Below are 20,516 nucleotides of genomic sequence, written 5' to 3'. Positions count from 1 at the left end.
AGCAAGTCTAAAATGAGTCAGAAAATTCAGCTGATTCCACACAAAGCCATCCTGCAACATTATAAGCACATATAAATACAGATGCTGTTCAGGTAAGTTTAAGAAGTTTATTCTGATGCTTGAAAAAAAAATAGTGGCATTCTCCACATGGAGAGGAGTAAAAGATTAGTTTCACAAACTACCACTCATCACACACTTAGCACTTAGAGAACAAATTACCACTTTTCTCAAGGTCTTAGTAAGTATTCAAGCTAACCCATAAACATGGTTTTGTTATGTTTTGTCTTTTTAAACTTCACCATTTAGGAATAATGCAGCCATTTCATGTTCAGGATGATCAAGAGGAAAGCCTGCTGAGTACTGATTGCTCAGATGAGAAAGTAGTGTCAGTTTGAGTCCTGAGCTTCATGCAAGATGAACAAGTTACAGAGCTCTAGGCACTTGGAAACTGTCAGATGTTGTAAATGCCAAGATAAAATAGACAATAAATGGTGACTATTTCCTAAAGCTAAGTCTAAACATTAATGAGCATTATCTCAGTTAAGGTGAGCTTCCACATTGTGTTTCTCTCACTGTAGGACTGTTACCATCTCAACATGTAGTTTGCAATCAGCCAGTTGTGATCATTAGCTCTTCTTTTTGTTCATTGTTAAATTAGTAAATAGTGTGTCCAGCATTGGATAATTTCTTTTTTTTCTCAAAGAGTATCACAAAAGCTAGAAAATACAGACTTTCTTAACTCTGCTATACATTTACTTACTGTTCTTTGCAGAGAGAAGCTCTGTATAGGTTTAGACATAGACTATCTTGCACAAGCCAGTAAAGAAAACCTTGGGTGAGATCCAAAGTTAAACCAATCACCTAGGAAAAAAACAGTCCAAATGGCAATTTGAACACATCTTCACTTCTGAGATAAAAGCCCTTAGGCATAACTGTTGTCTAGACAACTTCATGCACTGGTATTTATTGGCAAAAATAACATTACTACCATGAATGTTTATTCTAACACAAAAAGAGACAGCTCTAGAAAATAATCAGGTGCTTGGTGGACACCTATTTATAGCAGCTGGTTATTGTCTAGATAGGATTTTATTAACACCTGTCACAGTGTTCATCCCCGGAGTATCTGAGTACTTCAGATAGGATGGCAATAGTGGATAAAGTGATTAATGGAACTACCTATCAAAATCTCTAGAATACCTCCAGTATTTTAACAATCTTTGTCTGAAAGAGGTGGTTGATATCCAATCTGAACATCAGAATCACTTTTTAAAAGAAGTATTTCAGATCTTTTGTCTTTGTTTTCTGGCTTAGATTCTATACATAGAATATATAATGTGTTGCATTACTTATGAAAAATAGGTGCAAAATTTTTATTTATTTATTTCATTAAGTGGGAAATTTAAATATTTACATTTCAGTAAATAATTCATTATTTTAAAAAGAGGGGGTATGCAGGAAATTAAACAATCTTCCTGTTCATTACTTCAATGTTTTACCCTCATTTAAGTAAAGTGAAAGATTGTTTTCTTAATTTTTCATAGGATCTAATATACAAAATAGACTTTCTTGCTTTTGCAGTAAACAACAGATTCAATACCATATGCAACAGTAATAGAAATCAGACATCTAATAATCTGTTCTACAAATAAAAAAGAATTTGGTTCCACAAGTTAGTCTGCTAAATGTTATCAAGTTTAGTCTATGTTATATCATTAGCACAGCTTACAAGTTGTTAGGGGCCTCTCTGAACATGTTTTCTAGCAGCTCTCAAACTTCTCATCCAAACACTAGCTGTAGCTATTCTTTTATAAGCTTAAATTTCCATTATGGATGTAAGTGGAACAGCCTTTTTTTTTCCCCTAACTCTTCATTAATAAACTGCAGAAGATGATGACAGGAAAGCAAATGCTATATCACTTAGTTGTCTGTTGCTCCTTATGTAATCACATTCTTGACATATTTCTGTTGACACTGTATGTCAGAAAATTAAGGTTTGAATGATTGCTCCCGTAGGTTGTCCTGTTAAAAATATCTCACAGCATGTACGTGTCTGAGTGTATATTTAGTTAACCATGTTATATTTTATCCTGTTTACCTATTCTCCCTCCTATGCTCAACAACAAATGACATCTTCTGGAATTTATCTTGCTTTCTTTAAACATTTGGGCTTTTTGTCCTCACCCCATTTTTTTTCTACAACTATTATATTTTCCCATAGGTGTGTCCATTTTCTTTCTCCTAATCCCTGGTATCACCATTAATAAAAGGCAAATAAATAATTGTACTATTCATCTTCAGGAGTTAGGCAGTAATTTAACATCTCCCCTTCTCTTGTGCTTCAAAAACAGAAAAACTTTTTCAAGTTCATGAGAGGTACTAGTTTCTGGACACATCATGTAGTTGTGATGATGCAATGTAACTCAACATCATGAGATGCAGTATAAATTTAGCTATTTGAAATACCCTTTTACTAGAAATATTAAGAGACGACACCTAGAGGGTCCTGGGCCCATTCCATATAGTGCACTTTGCTGTTCCCTTACAAATAACTTTTGTTCCAGCCATTGTACAGCCTAAATGGCTTACTAAGCGCTTTGAAAGTTCTACGCCAGGTTCTAAGTTGGTATAAACCAGAATAGCTCTGCTAAAATCAATCAGGCTATGCCAATACACACTAGCTAAGCTAAAGGGCTGATTGAAAAATAAAATAATTGTAATAAAGGGATCTAGTTCTTGCCAAAGAAATTAGACTTTCAAAGCTCTGCCTTTGTGTTGGTTTAGGAAAGCTGTCGTTTTCACAGTAGTCTCTTCAATTCCTATTCCTAGCACTCAAGCTAAAAGTAACACCAGTAAGAAGCAGTTATGTGGAAAACATGCTTTAACTGTTGAATAACAACAATTAACGATTACATCTGCATTTTAATACTGAGGTAAGAAGTGCTCTTTCCAGGATAAAGAACTCCATTGTGCAAGGAAGATACGTTAGTACTTGTGCAAACATATATTTGCATCTTTATATTGAGACAATATGACCAGCTCAATAATTTTGCCATTACAGAATGCTGTGCTGCCCTTTTTTTTCTGATGGGTTTATTTTGGGGTTTATTTTAATAAACACCTGTAAGCTATAACTGGTAACTTCTCAATCTCGGTATTTTTAGTTGGCTTTTTTCCTGTATGCATCACAGCAGGAGGTTGAGTTCAGGAAGTCAGTGCATAGATTAGGGCAGCAGAGAATCAGGAGAGGAGATGCTTGCTTGTAGGAGGTGTGAATAAGTGGATGGTTGAAGGCTGATATCACTGACATAGAGAAAGGTGCAGAAAAAAAATGACAGGAGCAGACAAGAAGTCTCATTGCTGCCAAGGTTCTTGAAAAGAGGAACAAGAAATCTGAGGTTAGCATAAGGCGATTAAGAGAAGCAGGTAGTGAATCAAAAGAGAAGGACAAGGAAGGTAGTGTTCGCCTTTTAGAATAAACTGCAAGTTTTGGATCCTTTGAAACAGATCATTCAGAATATGTGTGATAAGTCTAAGTGTGCCATTGGGCTTGTACAGCACATATTTTCCCATGAAGACAGTCCACACCAGCTACCTTCAAAAGAGAGGTGGGAGGCTAATACTGGAAGATATTTGACCTTTCGCAGCACAGACATTTCTGTCGTGTACAAAAGTTCTCCATTTCTTCTGTATTAAGGTTTAGAGTAGGTACCACACCAGAAAGAGCTGTCCTTCTTCCCAAGCCCTCAGGAATGTAACAGACCTGTGAGATTAGCTGGTCCTTCTGAATGTTAATTCCCTTTCATGGGCTAAACCAGGCCTGGCTTTTTTTTATAATTGGAGAAACACTATCTTCTTTTCCTTTGGGAAAGAAAATTGAAATGCTCTGGGGAACAATACAAAGCTAACCAAGAAAGATAGATCTCTAAAATTGTAATGGGTCTTTAACAGAGAATCTGGCATCAGGTAAGATGGGAACACAAATTGTATAATAGATGGAATAAAAACAAAGGCTTCTTTATCATTAGCTGTGTTTTAAAGAAAGCTGTTGCAGCAAATAATATATCTATGCTGACCAGTTCTGTGGCAGTCAAACTATGTCTCACTCCAGCACTCAGGACAGAATGTACAAGCCCACACAGGCTGTGGTTTATGCTGAGGAGCATTCAGCTCTCCCTCAAGAGAGACTCCATAGAGTAAAAGCAGTGCAGTAGATGGAACAGTCCCTCAGTCTGACCTGCTCAGGACACAACCTGGAAAAGGTTCAAAGCTACCACTGGGTCTACAGTCCCAATTACACTGATTCTTGAGTCCCTTTTAAGAGAGTAAGGGATTCACTTGCCAGGGAATTGGGTCATCCATCACTTTTCTTCCAGGTACATGGGAGGGAGGGAAGAAGAAAAAACAGGAGGGAGGGAAGGAGAGAGGGAGGGATATGCAGCTGCTAAGACCTTGGTAAATCTTTCATGAGGTAAATATTCAGTCTCAGAGATCCTTCATTGCATAGGCAACACTGAATCCTGCCTAGCAAAAACGAAGACAAATCCCATGTAGAGGCAGAGGCAGGATGGTTTTGGAGAAGACAACAATAATCTATGAGGAGCTAGCAGTGAACCAAAGTTTTAAGAGACTTGATAGGACTTCAGAGAGGGTGAAAGGAAAAGAAAAGGCATGGAGAGATCAGCAGAGATACAGAGGTTGTCCGTGCATGGTTCAGAGCACATCAAAATGTCTTCAGGTAGGGAAGAGGAGTTAATGAACTCTCACAAACTGCAGGGTCTTTGATGATCCATAGGTGAAAATGGCATCTCTATTTGCCCTCTACCAGCCTACTCCTGCATGTAGGAGGAGTATTCCACCCTAATACAGCTAAAATGATAATCCCTCATCCCCTTTTTCCCCCTATACTGTCCAATGTCTTTACTCACTCTTATAAGAAGCCCCCTTTCCTTCTCCCTGAGGAGCTGCTCTGCTCTTCACAGCCTTCTGGACTTCCCCATGAGCCTGGAGCAAAGAAAGAGGCACCAAGCTGGGGCCAGGCCTGTGTCTGACTTGGCAAAGGATAAAGAGAAAATGGGGAGGGAAGAGGTGGGCTGGGAGAGGAGACCCTTGACAATTCTCAAAGTATGGGACTTGCTGTTCCTGGCACCACAGGAGGGACAGGATGAGGCAGAATGGAGACTGTCAGTGGCACCCTCATCAGCACTGTGGCAGAAGCAGCAGCGAGCTGTGCCAGGCCTCAGCAGGGACCAGCTGTGCTGAGTCCAAGTATGGCACCAGCTGCCATTCCCCCTCGCTCTTCACCACAGGAAAAGCCTGTCTCTACAGCAGCACCTCTGTGGCCTGAAGCGCAAATCTGATGTCCCTGGCAAGTGTCTAGCCCCAAAACTGGCCCTGTCAGGACCTGCAAGCTGGGCAACATCACAAAATAGGCAGGATGCTATGGAGCTCTGCCTACTTATTTTGATGTGAAAGATCGAAGTGACCGTTAGACTTAAATCATTTGGGGAAAAGCAAGTACCTTTCACATATGGGAAGGACCAGCATTACAACCACAAAGAGATCTCTAATGCCACATTTTATTGCAAACGTCTGATTTCAGAATTGTGAGCCACAGTTTTAGTACAACTACTACATCACTTAATTCTTACCCTATTCTCAGAATGATACAAAACTATTGCAAGTAAGGCATGTTATTCTTCTGGTAGTAAAATGTCAATTTTGGCAGCCATGAACACTGACTATATTCAAGAGATCTAAATACTAAACCACACACCAACCCACACCCCCATGACTCAAAAAAAACCCCAACAAATAAGCAAAAAAAAACCCAGTCACCTGTTTATCAGAAAACTGTAGCTGCTCTTGTAACATCAGATACTCCTCTCCATTCAATCTTGTGCTCTCCACTGAATACATTGTGGCCCAGTACAAATAGCCATTTACTGAATCCACTACTAGATCCTTCACTGGGAGCATGACATGAGCCACAACATCCATCTGGCCCCCCCACAGTGATTTTCTGTATATCTAGGGACAAAAGAATTGCTTTTAACATCACACCTAAATCATCAGCCATGCTCAATTGAGTATACAGTGGCGACTTTTCCACAGCCGTTTATCAGAAGCCTATGCAACCCTTAGACTTTCAAAGCCTAAGCCTTTTACATTCAAAGTATAAGGATGAAGAATAGCTCAAAAATTATTAGTTCATTTTTGCCAGAAAGTAACAAAAGAAAAAAAGCTGAAATAGCTTTTCCCTTTCATTTTCCCAGTTTTGGCAGCCTTCTGTCTGACAGAGTTTCTCACCCGCTTCGTATTCACTATTCACAAGTGTAAATGAGGGTGCAAGGCAGTGTGAAATCTGGCCTTCTAGCTCCAGTTTTTAAAACAGCTTCTGACTTTGCACTTACAAGAAATGAAAGCATAATTTGACAGCACTGCATAAATTAGCACTACAATTTTGAAGTCAGATACCTTTTAAATAATTCACATGTCAGTGTTCCTGATATGAGTGTACAAAGTGCATTTGTAATTATTTTTTAACTGCAGTGATCTGCAAAATATCACAGTACAGAGGTCAATCTTGAAAATCTCAGTGTAAACAAATAGTGTCAAATTTGATTAAAATAAAGTCCATCTACTTCTTAGACAAGACCAATTTGGTGGCCTCCATTTTCACTATCTTCTCTCATTTTTAAAATGTTGAATCCACCAAAACTGTTGATAGCATGTTTGATTTGCCTTTTTTGCACCTGGTAAATTCACTATCCTGGATTAGTGAATGTTAGTGAACATTTTACCCCAAACTTTTGTGTAACTCTGGAAAATCACATAAAGCAAGAAAGACCCCCTTGTTCTACACTGTCATAAGCAGAGGTCCAAATGCATCTCAGATTGCAAGAAGTAGGGATTTCTAAATTCTGCCTTACAGTCTTTTATTGTTGACTTAATGGAGGTTTTTTCTCTTAAGAAGTGCAGCTATACCTACCGTATTTGCTTTGCCAGCCCAATACAAGCATTGACCCAACCAATCCAATGCCAACATCCTTGCATCTCTGACATCAGGTATATAAGTATTCTCAGTGGTACCCTTTCTTGTGTTAAATGACCAGGTCTGAACTTCCCCCATGGAATTAATCCAATAAAGAGTGTTATTATACCAATCGAGGTCTTGAAGAAAAAAAAAGGAAGATATTAAGCATTTCACAAACATGCAAATAAAACCCTCATGTTTTTTAAAGAATAAAATGTAGCCAGACACTTCAGCTTTTTAAAAATCAATACAAATCCACAGTTAGGCTCAGCTAACATGAAGATAGATGTTTCTCTACAGGAATACAATGTATATAAATAATACATATATAGCCCTGATGACTATAAATGTATGACAAGCATATACTGGGATGCTGGAAACATAACTATTTAGGTCAGAAAGTTGATTTTAGCTCTGCTGTAACTGGGGGGATGTCAGTAGGGTTTCACTAGGGATTCATTTGACTCATAAAATAGAAGAGAATGAGGACAAAAGCTTGGCTCAGTGAAGCTGTTGCACTGCACTGCACTGCACTGCACTATATTCAAGCCTAGACTGCTGCAATAGGAACTCTTGTCTTTCAATTCTGCTGCTGAAATTTATGGAAACCTAATAAATTCCAATAAGTCTGTAGCAGCAGCATGCAATTTGTTTAGTATTCACCTGAAATGTTTCCTATATGAGGATAGAGGAGTTCTCCTGGCCCATAGCTATCCAATCGCTGCTTCCAGAGACCTTCAGGCCCCACTGCCAACATACATGGATCTTCTTTAGCTGATAAAGAAAGAAAACAGCGGTTTTGCACACTAAGAAGCAATTTTTGTATAATATTTGTGTTTCAGTAACGGGGTTCTTATTTCTGGAAAGCTACAAAATCACCCTTAACACTTATTCCTAAGGAACAGTGGACAAAGAAATGCATGAAAATATCATAATTTGACAAACTCAGAGGTTAAGGGCAGGTTTAGACACAGAACAATAAGGTATTTTGAAATCCTATTAGGTGCTTAAAAACCACTGTGTGTTTTGACCTGGCCTTACCAAAGTCAGGCAAAAGTCACCCCTAATCTTAAGAACCAGTCCAGCACTTTAAGCTGAAAGGTATTTTCCCCTCAGACATAGGTTATTATGGGTGAACTAGCTTTCAAACCACATTCCAAAGACCTACAAATCTCAGACATCTCACACACATCCATTTCCTCTCATTATTTATGCTCAAACCAAGGATTTTCAGCATTCAGTGAGCTGCACTTTTCCATGAACTGTCATTAACCCCCAAGTGTGCAAACCACTTCAATGTAGAAAGTTCTTTACAGAGCAGAGGAAAGGAATAACACGTCTCATACTGTTAATTTGATAATGTATCAAATAATGTGTTTGATAGCGTATTTGCATTAGAAAAATGTAGATAAGTAGCAATATTAAATGCATAAATAATATTTAATATCATTATACTATTTTAAGAATCTCGCTACTTTGACTAAAAGCAAATTCATTTATCCTGTGTTCTTTAATGTTTCTAAGACAAACCATTCCGTGTCCCTTATTTTACAGTCTTTGCCCAAGGTCTAGGCCTCACCAGGTGGAGATCTGCATATAAAACTTGTTCTTCATTTTTCCTATGAGACAAAGCAATTCTCACCTTCTTCTAAAGTTGTGCCTCTAAATGACTCTGACCATGGCCCTGCACCAGCAGGAGACACAGCTCTAACTGACACTTCATACACTCTGAAGCTGGCCAGACCCTTCACTGTAAGCCTCGTGTTACTAATATTTGAGACAATCCATTTCTCCTCAAATGGGTGTTGAGATGACACTTTCACATCATAGGTCCATTTCTGCCAAGCAGATAAACCTGTGAGAAGCAAATCATCATGTTATTACAGAAGAGATGGTTGCAACAGATGATACACATTCTTTGAGAAAACTGTATATTGGAGACTCCTTTCAAAAATGCCAGTATCAGGGGAGTTGGGAGAGGGATAAATTAAAAATGTACACTCTTCATCTCTGGGACCAACCAAGAGCAGTGGTTTAATCCCCCATGAAGAATGAAGTTGGAAGAACCAAAATTTTCCCCAACCAGGTAATTTTCTGCTGGTCAAAGATTCATACACAGAGGATAGAAACTGTAACAGTCACTGATCAAAAGTCATTACATCTCTGGCATGCATGTTCTGTGTGATATCAGCAACCAATATTACTGCTACTCCACACCACTCTTAAGATGAAGCCTTGCTTAAAATCCTTGGAGGGGACAGATGAGTTACCAATATACACTTGTATTAATTCAGACAGACAATTTGGCTATTTTACTGGCAAATTATGGCTTACATTTTTCAAACTGAGGTAATTCCACAACTTCTATGAGGACTCGCTATTGAAGTCACTAAAGCCCAAATCAAGAAAAGGGAAACCAGAAAGTTACTCTTCTAGAAAGAAAAGGAGTAAACTTTCAGGGAGAAACAACTGAACTTACTGGTTCCAATACTGTGTTCGGGTGGCCTCCAGCTGATCACAGCTTGGTCCAATCCAAACAGCACCATGACAAGATGAGGAGTAGTTGGTAAAGGAAAAGGTTGAGCTGATGCCCCATAGAAAATCAAGTTGTCAAAGCCAAAGTATTCTGGATACACCAAATTGCAATCCACACTATACTCATTGAAGCTAGAACTTCCTGGAGAGACCTCCTCGTGAAAAACTGCAGAGCCATCTGTGACTGTAAATGTGTTATCCTCATAAACAAAGCTCTCCACGTCATTAAATGGCACGTGTGATCGCAGCATGTGAAATTCTGAACCATCAAGAAAACCTGACACAAAGGCGTGTTCTGTTTTGTTGAAGAAAATGAGTCTCTTAGATTGGAAGTTGATCATGAAGGTTCTCAGAGCACTGGATCTCACTACTGGTGAAGCTGTGGAGGCAGTGCCAGGAAAGAGTGGAAGGTTTGCTCTGTATATGCCATCCTCCAGGAGACAGAAAATATAACTGGCCATGGAGCAAAATAAACCCAAATAACTACAGTGCAAGCACTCTGTAAGTGACACACAAATATTTTAACAGCTCAGAGATGTGCACAACAGGAAAATGCTTTTGGCAGTATTAATATATATATACTTCAAGAAGTAACCACATAAATTTTTACTTTCTGGGACTTTTGATAGCAGATTATTGGAGAATATTCTTCCATAATATTTCAAGTGTTAAGCATGAACATTTAAAATGCATAGAGATTCATATTCATAAAGCACGAAATTTCTGAAACTCAAATTTCTGTGCTAGAAATGCTTTATCTCCTCTACTAACACCTTAAGAAATAAAGTGCAGAAAACAACACTGCATGGCACCACTCTTGTTCCAGTTGTTTTGTAGTTTGCTATTTGTTACCAATTGCACTTCTGTTTAGCTAATGCAAGTGCTTGAAACAGGAACCCAGATGACTAATGAAGTGGAGAAATTTAGAGAGGAGCTTTATAGCACCTTTGACATCAAGTGCTCAAAGAAGAACACTTACCCATTATAGGGATCAGCTATAACCTTCCTAGGAGATGTCACATAAAGAGGAGTGATGTCTTCGACTACCGTGCAGTTCTCTAAATGGCAGACATGTATCTGGCAAATGAGAAGAAAAACTGGTCATGCATTCACAAGGTGTTTGCTAAAGAGCAAACAAGCTGACCCAAGATTCCTTTGGGGGAATCAGGCAATGAAACAGCTCTCTCAAAATCCTAGGTCCTTCTGGGCTCCTGAGTTGTCAGTCAGCCAAATATAACACTTGTACACAAGCACAAATGCAGCCATGACAGCTTACCCTGAAAGAGCTCTCTGTCAGTCATCTTCTCTTCCTACCTCTAAGCTGGAGGGAAAAGCCCAGTTTTGATGGTCTAGGCAAACTATACTTGGAAAGTGATCTGGCAGGGAAGGGAAGTGCTTTTCTGATTCTGGAAGCAATAGTTTGGGATTCAGAAATAGTTTGGGATTCTCTGCCATCAGTCTGTTCATGTACAGCTCAGTTGTGTCTTTTTGTCACTACTGCTTTTCCTCCTCCCTGTTCCCTGAGCAGTAAGCAAAATTCAGACATGGCAAGAGGATTACAAAAAAAAAATTGCCCCACTAACCATTTAGGGCAAGTTTCTAGTCTTTAGTACAGCAGGAGACTACATAAGTACATTCAGAGTCTTACCATTAACGTAATTGATGTTTTATGAGTAGGAAATCAAGTGCAGGATTGCCGTCTTCAGATTGAAGCCATTGTAATCAGAGCTGTCATCATTGTATGAAACACTTTCCCTCTTAAACATCTTTTGTCAATTATGAAGGGCATTATAATCACTAACTAGTTATCTGACCATCTTCCTGGGGCAGAGCAGGAACCAAACAGATTAGATGGGAACCAAGTGGATAAACAAAGTGCCTATACGCCTATACTGGGTATGAGGAAGGCATGAAATCAGTCTCAAAAACAAAGCAGTTAAAACTAAAAGACTTATGTCCTAAGGGGAAAATAAGACAAGGAGCCAGAGTTCCACATAGGGGAGTTACTTTAAATATGATCTGATACTCAGGTCTTCCTTATTTTTTAAATTATTAAATATGTGGATTCTACTGAAGTTAAAAATATATTTCTGTAAGTATATTTTGTGCATACATATCTACATATAAACCGTATTTTCTCATGTAAAATGAATCACAGTAATGGTTCAACTTTAGTAAAAAATTAAATAAGCCCTAGAGCATTACCTTTTCATTCATGACAAAGTATATTCTATGGTAGAGCCAGTCTACTGAGATGGACGTAATATTACCCCAGCCAGCATAAAAGAGTGTTAGGTCAGATACATCAGACATATTTGCAACTCCTTTCACCCAGATGGAATTCCCCTCAGAAAAATAGACAACTTGCTGATAAATATTCACAGAAATTCCTAAAAATAGAAAGATATGTGCACACAGATAATATAAGAAATAATTTTCAGTTTTTCAGTTAATATTTCTATTTGCCTTAAAAATATGTATTTTTCAATCTGCAACTCATCATCATAGGAGAAAAGTTAGCTGGTTTTTCTCCTCCACTTCTTGTCTTCTTTAAAGCAATAAGGAAACTTTCACATTTGCTATGTAAATGACGTTATTATGGAGAATTGCCCTTCAGAAAGGTAATCAGACAAAGAGGAGATATGTAATATGCAAACCGACACTGATTGCCCCTCTATAGGGCAAACAGATGCAATTGGCATCACCTCACAAAGTACCATTCACTTTAACAGTCAAGCTTGACATAATCTGTGCCACCCCTGCACTGTCAAAGGCTATTTAGTCAGGGGCGACATTCTTTCTCTGGTGTCTTTGCCTCTGTGAAATTTGGTAAACTCAGATTTCCAAACTGTCACCAAGGAGCAGTGTAGATAAGAAACATTAGAGTTGTGAGGAATTTGAGATAACAAGGTTGTCTGGTGACTTTGACCACTAAATCTCTCATTAGTATGCTAACACACCAGCCAGTACCTTTAGCACTAGGTATTATTTTATTCTGAAGTTTGAAGCACATCCCCACATTCATGTTGAGAAAATATAGACATTAATCATAGGGAAACATGCATTCATGTTACCTCAATTTAGATACCTACACTGTAAAAGTCTCTCTCTGAAGCAGCTGCCTAAATACAGTGAAGAAAAAGTTGCACTGGGGAGAACAATTCATCTCTTCCCAATGCCTGTCACTTCAAATAGGTCTAATCATATCCTGAAAGTTCCTATTTCTCTTGATTGACTATAAAAGGAGGCTAGACACTGTCTCAGGCTATGTGAGGTGCATTCTGCCCTTGGTGAACACCAAGGTCTTAGACACACTCGACAGAAAAGGAGAGAGCCCAATTAGATTTTACCTGTAATGTGGTTGTGTATAATATCATCTGGCAGGCACTGAGCAGCTGCAAGGAAATATTCTGTGTATCTCTTCCTTAAAGATTCTTTCCTAGATATGAAGAACCATGATGCTTTTTCCTTAACTAAAAAACAGTGAAATTCAAAATTTAGATGACTGCAGCACAGAGAATAATGTTGCTAGCTCAGATACATCATTAATAGACATGTACATACACGTGCATACATATGTACATGTATGAATATATTCTTACACTGGAATGACAGACCAAAACCTAAACTCTTTGAGTGTTGAAAGTGTATGGAGTTATTATACAGTGCCTTCTGGCTCCTCACACAGGATGAGAATGCACCACATGAATTTCACACCATCATTTCCTGCAACAATAGTGAGGGAAAGTAAGCTGGAGCAAATGAAGCTCTACTGACTCCCGAGGAAATGAAGGCACTAAGACATCCACATGATGCCAGGATCCAGAAGAAGTGGGATATTTAACCCCTCTGGACCTCTTTGAAAACCTCAGTGAAACTAGAATATTATCCCACAGAGCTGAGGAAGAGCAAGGCAATTATGTTTATTTCATATGTTTCATCCTGTTGACAAGTGATTTATTCAAGAAACAAGTAGCTTTCATCTTTCATAAAGATGACAATTGCATAATATCATCTCCTTCAATGTTGATAAATTAAATAATGGGGTTTTTTCTAATCAAGTCACAGAATTTCAAGTCAAGAAGGAGAGATTTGGTCACATAAGCTGACTTTATGCTTCAGGCCCAAGTAACTTATATCAAAACATCTGCAGTAAATCCACACCTTCTGTCTGGGCTATGCATAACTCTGAGAAAGACATTACCTTGTTTCTGAATCTCAGATCCTTGAAAATCTATCACACACCCTGTGAAACTGATTCATGAGGTAGTAACCTTCATTTCAAAAAGTGGTGTATTATTTCAAGTATGAATTTGGCTGATTTCCATTGCCAAACCATCTTTCCTTTTTTTTCTCCAGTGTAAACAGCTGTCTGCTATCAGATATCATTTCCTCATATGAGTATCACAAAACTGTCATTAAACAGTCTTAATTTATTCCCAGATAATCTGCATAGATTGAGCTGCATGTATTTCTCACATGATGCACACACTGTAATTTTGATAACGATGCCTCCAGAGCAGAGTACAACAGGGCAATATTACATCCTCATCTCTTTTCAAGTAACATTTCTTGCAATCTACAGCAGCAATCAAATTCTTTTGCTGACTCTTCTTGGGGCTCAGATCTACACAGCTCAGTATCTCATGCAGTAACACCATTTCTGAACACAATATATGAGGAAGGGTTGCTCCTGTTCAACGTTAGCACAGGGAGAAAGCATGTGCCCATGCAATTCAGTGGGAAACAAGTGAAATTTTATGTGATGATTAGTAAGGGGAAGTGGGGTGGTTCCCCATCCCCATTAAGTCTTTTTTGGGGGAAAGGGTTGTTTGTTTGTTTTCTACCTTAAATTAATTGCTTGGTAGTCGCATTGACATAATGAATGAACATGGCCTGAACTTCTCACAAATGACACAAATGTTTATGGTTCAGGGTCAGCCAACCCTATAGCAAAACTCCATGGAGGCACCAAGTAAGGACATATCAGAGTCTGAACTATTATTAAAAAAAAAAAAAAAAAATACTAGAGAAGTAAGTTCAATTTCTCTAACCAATAGCAGAAGACTGGTGATTCAGAGACAGTTTTGAAGTGTTTTCATAGAGTTGAAGTATTTCCAGGTGTTTGACAACTGAATTTCTTCAGGAGGAGGGGAGTATCCTTTGTTTTCTTTTGATGACATTGATTTCATTCTTGTGCTCTATCTCAGTGTGTACCTTTCTCTGGCAATTAATTAATTTTTCTGCAGTTCTTTGAGAGATACCTACAGAGTATCATTACTTCCAGTATTAATTAGTTCATATAGCAAAATAAATACCTTCATGAAAGAGCAACAAAAATTGATATAATCTCACATATTTGGCTTGAGACAACTGGGAAGTTTTAACAAAAGAGTTTTATGTTAAGTATTTAATATTATTAGAAGAAATATATTTGTTTGTCAGCTGTTAAAATCTCATCTAGAAAACAGAATCATGTTTTTTCGGTCGCCATCCCAGACCACTGAGGTGTTTTTCATCTGTAATGCAACTCAGGCCAAATCTGTTTGGGCCTGTCAGCTTCACAGGTCATTACCATGGGGTGTAGCCTAATAATGTCTACAGCTAAAGAACAGGACTCTCTCTGAAATGTTATTGACTCGTCAGGATACAACTCCTTGACATACATTGTTTACAGTCTAAATATTAGTCTCTTCTCCCAGGTACATGGCAGGCCAATGAACATGAGTTTTGTCCCCACAAACAGACAGTGATAAGGACTCTTGTACCTTTGGATGCTGGGGTTGTGATGTTGGCTTCAGCAGGGGGTCCAGCACCAATCTCATTAACTGCCACAATACTGAACCTATGGTAAACCAAAGAGACAGGTTTTGGTTTGCAGGTTTCTTTTGAAAGATTGCCTGAGAAACATTATATCAAGTAGGGAAGCTGCTACAGAAGTGTTTGCCTTTTAGAAAATATAATGCTCTGGGAAATTTATAATAAAAACAAAACCAACCAAAATCTGAATTGCCCAAAGGTGGAACAACAACAGAATATTCTAAATTTAAAGTCAAAATAAATTTGCAGACTGAGAAGAACAACTCAATTTCATTTCAAAGGAAGATCTGTATTTACCAGTGCCATCAGAATGCAGGCTTTCATGTTTAATAAAAACAAAGGAATTTTTCCAGATTCTTAAAGGACTAGAGAGTACTGCTATACCATTTCCTGAATATACTAAAAACATGTCACACAAACGTAAAAAAATTTAAAAAAACAGCTAAGAAAATGCAGCCTCCTGGTGCTATATCAAGTTGCTTTTCCTTCCTACCCATCTGACTTTTGCATAAGCAGCCAACGTACCTGGAATAACTCTGTTACCTCAAGGAAAGCACCCCTCATTTTGGCAAGAACATAAGTAAATAACATAATTGTGCAGAAGTGGTATTAAGGCATACTCTGGGCTATGTGGGCAAGAAGTGTGACAGCACACTTGGCCACGTCAGTTATCTTTTATTTTTGTACCTGTAAGTGGTGTTTGGGAAGGTGGAGTAGAACTGAAAGCTATGGCCCCTTGAGGCTCTCAACAATTCATGATTTGCACTGGTCAGGAGCAAGTTGTATCCAATAATCAATCCATTTGGGAAAAGTGGTGGAGACCAACTAACTTCAACAGTGTTTGGACTTGAACTCTGAATATCTTTAATGACAGGAGCTGTTGCAGGAGCTGCAAGAGACAGAAATATCTGACTCTGGTATGGTGTTTAAGACATTAATAGTTTTTCTTTTTTTTAAGTACATTTTTAGGTTTCATACCTCTTAATCCATTTATACACCAGTAAACATTATTAGGGACAGCATAAAATTTCAACAACAGTTAACTTTTTTAATGTCCAGGAAAACAGGTGTGTGTTTCAGTCAAGAATTTAGCATGCATAATTATACACAGAAGTGTCCAATGTGTCCTCACAATTTTGACCATGTAATTTTCTGTGCTTGCTTTTAAAACCAAAAGGAGGAAGGAACCCTACTTCAAAAAAAAGAACCTGTGATATTTTAGTTTGGTCTTCTGCAGCTGCCCAATGGACAACACACACATCATTTTGAAGATTAGACATCAATGTTTTCTGTAAAAGAAACAGCAATGAAACCTAAATGTTTCTGTTAAAGTCCTGAAAGATGCAATTAACAGCACAATTCATTACCTCCAAAAGCATGTGTCCGGTAGTTGGGACTAGATGGAGAATGGAGCTGCAGCTGAGACGTAATGATCCAAACTACTCGAAACATATATTCTGTGTAGGCTTGAAGGTCTTTGACTGTATATGAAGTTTCAGATATTACCTAGATTAATGTACAGACACAAGTGGGTTTTTTGCCTTCCTCCATCTGCAGCTAATACATAGGATGGTATCAGGGCAAAAGAGGTCTCATACAACAACGTACATATTTCAGGATAAAAAAGTTCAGCATTCAAAGTTTAAATAAGAGGAAATTCTGGGAATTATTTTCCTCATAAACTTTAATTTTCCATCTTTTCAGAACTTTTTCTCTTCTCTTTCTTTAGAACGTGTGACCAAATCTAAATAATGCGCAGATGGAGGGAAGGATGGATGCAATATAATAGTAAATTTTAAGAAAGTAGTTAAAAAAAACCTAAAATAATAACTTATTATGAGCCATGTATTTTAAACTGCTGATACATACACTACAGTTGTGAGATCCAAAGGCTCCTAGCTACACTGAAATATTTATTATCTGAAGTAATTGTTCCCTATTATTTCATGAATGATTCATTCAGAAGAACTTCCTGCTTAGCCAATTACCTTTACCTTTGATTTGCAGCAGCAACTTGTCATATTCTGTAAATTGGTCCAATAGAGATGATGGTAAGATAACAAGTGTATAGTTGACGCAAAAGAACATAGTATGAGAATAACTGTAGTGAGTCAGCAAAAAGGTCTTTCTAGCCAAGTATTGTGTTTTGACAAGAACCAAATAAATTTCCCTAGGGAAAGGCATTTTAAAAAAAAAGAAAGAAAGCAAACAGCCATATTTCTCTTGAATACTCTCAGTCTTGGCATTTCATAAGTGTGGCTCAACACGAAACTATGGGAATGTTTACATTCAGTAGAACTCAATATTTTTGTCCCTAATTTTTCCAGTCACTTTTCCAACCCTATTTAGGAATTTCAGCAATTTTAATATTAAGGAGTTTATAGTAATTTAACATCCACGTGGGCTAGGAATCAGCTGAACATTTTAGCTACACATTCTGTGAGGAGATACCTTCATTTGATAGTTTTGAACCTGCTACCTGCTAGTTTACCTCAAATTCCCTAGTTCCTATGTTGAAGGAAAGGGGCAATAATCGACCACTCCTCAGCTTCTCCATGCTACTCATGATTTTGCTAACCTCTTTTATGTACCTAACAATATTTTTTAAAAAAATGACAGAAAAGAGCCTATTTCCTTGCAAAGTAAAAGGAAGTGTCCTTCTTTACCTCTGTGTACCTCCAGTCTCCAGGGAGCTGATTGTACTTCCACTGGATAATATATTTCACCCCAGAGATATTAGCTGGCTTCCACCCTAATGTGACACTATGGCTTCCAATGGCAGATGCAAATGGTGCTCTAGGCTTGTTCAAGTAGTCTGAGGGGAAAATAAAATGCAACTGTAAGGAAAAAATCTTTCAAGGTAATCTCTGTGTCTCAAAGTTAAAAGCCTATTACCCTATACACCTGAAAGTGGTGAAGCCAATAAAAACACACAAAAGAATATATTGAAAATGTTGCTGAATAAATCCCATAACATTTCAAAGACAGTTTGATAAGTATGCCTGAAATGGGCCAAGTTCAACATGAACAAATGTGACTACAACTCTGCACTTTTATAAATGCACTTTTAGTTACAGGTGCTTAGTAAAATTTTACTGAATAGAAACCTAGAGAAGGTGTAGGAGGCCTCTGAAGAGATTTCCAAGGGAATTATTTCATTAGCCCTACATCAGCCCAAGATATCATCTTAAAGAGTTGAGACTGGATTAAAAAATCTCATGTCCATGAAAGGGAGGAAAAGAAGTTTTACTCTAAGATAAACTTCAGTGTATTTGTTAAAGGAAAAAAGAAGAGTGGTAATATTCTGATTAATGAAAATACTCAAGTCATTCCTATTTTTTAAAGAAATCCAGATCATAGAACAAGACTATAATCTTAAAAATTAATTTATCACTGTCAATTGGACACAGGACTCTATTCAGACTTACTTTGTGCTTCAGCTCCATATGCATCCTCTGCACGGCTACAGCCAAACTTACAGGAAACTGTCTGTGTAGGGTACAGAAGTCACTGGTTAGCTTTCTGTAGAGGCAAACTTCCTTCCAGAACCATGCAGACACATTTTAAATACATACAAATTCTGTGGACATTTTGCATATGCACAAACCCCGTGAAAATAATCATATTCATTCTGAAAGATATCAGTATCATAAACTCACTCCAGTGATTTTACTGAGAGCTTTTTTGTCAATTCACTAGGCACTGAATTAAGGGTTACCTACTTACACATTGTCCCATTGTGGAAAGCACGAATATGGGGCTATATTAAAGTTGGAAATAGACTTCAGAGATAACCATGGAGTTTAACCAAGGTTTTTGACTTGTTAGTGATGTATTCCACATGTTGGATTTCACCCTTTCCCACTTCAAGTATTCCTTATGAATGAGGTGCATTCTTACAGATGTACTTCCAGTGAATTTTCAAAACAGTCTGAAATCAGCAATTTGTAAGAGCAGTCATGCCTAATTCACACTTCCTTTTCAGTAGTTACTCCTTCTGGTACAATTGTGTCTACAAGCTACAAACATAACAAATATCCCAGGGCAGTGAGCTCCACATTCATGTCCTAAGAACAGAAAATTCCTGACTTTTCAGTTTAGGTAGGAAACATAAATATAGTAGTACCATGCATTATAGGTAGAGAACAGGTTGAAACATGTTCCAGGTGGGTTTCAGTAGCTTTAAAATTACATTCTAGAGTCTCCTGGAAATCAAAAACTTTTGAGAAGTGGTGGTTTGAGCTTTGCTAGACAGGTGTTTCATCTGGGCTAATTTTATTCTTAAAGTTCACTTGGCCTATAAAATCTTGAAGTTTCCTTCATACAGCAGCCACCTTTGAAGTGATAATTAACCTTTAGATCACTAAGAAGCAATTCACTATGGTAAGTGAGGAAATTTTTTTAACTGCTATTCCTATGATTTGTGGATACACACTTCTGGCACCCTCTGGAAACTGATAAGACATATTATTCCAGACAACACAGTTGCAGCTGAGACAGATTTGAAAACTTGCCTAGCAGTATCCTCCTATATACAGTATCTCACATGTAGACATTCAGTCCTGAGTGCAAGCACTTAAAAAAAATTATCCAATGTTTTCATATTCAGAGAAATGAAATACTTCCAAGTGAATCATCATGACTGTTAGTGGGCAAAGATCTGGGTATTAGCAGATATCAGTTATCAGCTGTACACTGGAGCTTTGATTTACAGCCAATATTTGTTTAGTTGTGGAGGATAGTGTCCCCAGATTACATACTGATTCATAGTGCCTTCTGCTTCATTTAACACAGACATTTCTGAACATTTGTTTTTTGTTGTGTTATTCTTTCTTCTTCTGATTTTTGTCTGAACCTGAATCATAAACCCAATTTTCGCTTGAGGATTGCAAAAGCTCCTAGCCTTACAAATTTAGAGGAAAATTTGTCATGTGTTCTACCTGAAAACAATAAATCTTAATATATTCTCCATCCATCAGAAATGCCCTTGTATGAGCCAGAGTATGCTGTCCTTTCTTGTGAATATTCCCACCAAATTCAGTGGCATTCCCCTGCTCCCAGGTGAAAGGAGAAATACTACCAGATTTCAGTCCCAAGGTGTAGTCACACAACAGAACTGAGCTAA

General features: G+C 37.9%; 1 protein-coding gene across 6 annotated transcripts in view; it reads right to left on the bottom strand.

Annotated features, from left to right (window-relative positions):
• The window catches only part of ROS1 (ROS proto-oncogene 1, receptor tyrosine kinase), a 73,485-nt gene that overhangs the window by 47,417 nt on the left and 5,552 nt on the right, over window positions 1-20,516 (bottom strand). Inside the window, exons 5-18 of one of the 6 annotated variants that reach the window (XM_064649691.1) lie at window positions 18,820-18,880; window positions 18,058-18,206; window positions 16,759-16,897; window positions 16,079-16,280; window positions 15,340-15,416; window positions 12,922-13,044; window positions 11,777-11,961; window positions 10,551-10,648; window positions 9,516-10,024; window positions 8,679-8,891; window positions 7,700-7,810; window positions 6,992-7,173; window positions 5,839-6,030; window positions 761-861 (exon numbers count right to left, since the gene is read on the bottom strand). In XM_064649691.1, the coding sequence (XP_064505761.1) occupies window positions 761-861; window positions 5,839-6,030; window positions 6,992-7,173; window positions 7,700-7,810; window positions 8,679-8,891; window positions 9,516-10,024; window positions 10,551-10,648; window positions 11,777-11,961; window positions 12,922-13,044; window positions 15,340-15,416; window positions 16,079-16,280; window positions 16,759-16,897; window positions 18,058-18,206; window positions 18,820-18,880 (2,342 nt within the window). The other 5 variants (XM_064649692.1, XM_064649693.1, XM_064649695.1 and 2 more) reach the window with 5 other exon arrangements.

This window comes from Pseudopipra pipra, chromosome 3, assembly GCF_036250125.1.
Source record: "Pseudopipra pipra isolate bDixPip1 chromosome 3, bDixPip1.hap1, whole genome shotgun sequence".
Classification (NCBI taxonomy): Eukaryota; Metazoa; Chordata; class Aves; order Passeriformes; family Pipridae; genus Pseudopipra; species Pseudopipra pipra.
This window is presented reverse-complemented; position numbering and strand designations above follow the sequence as displayed.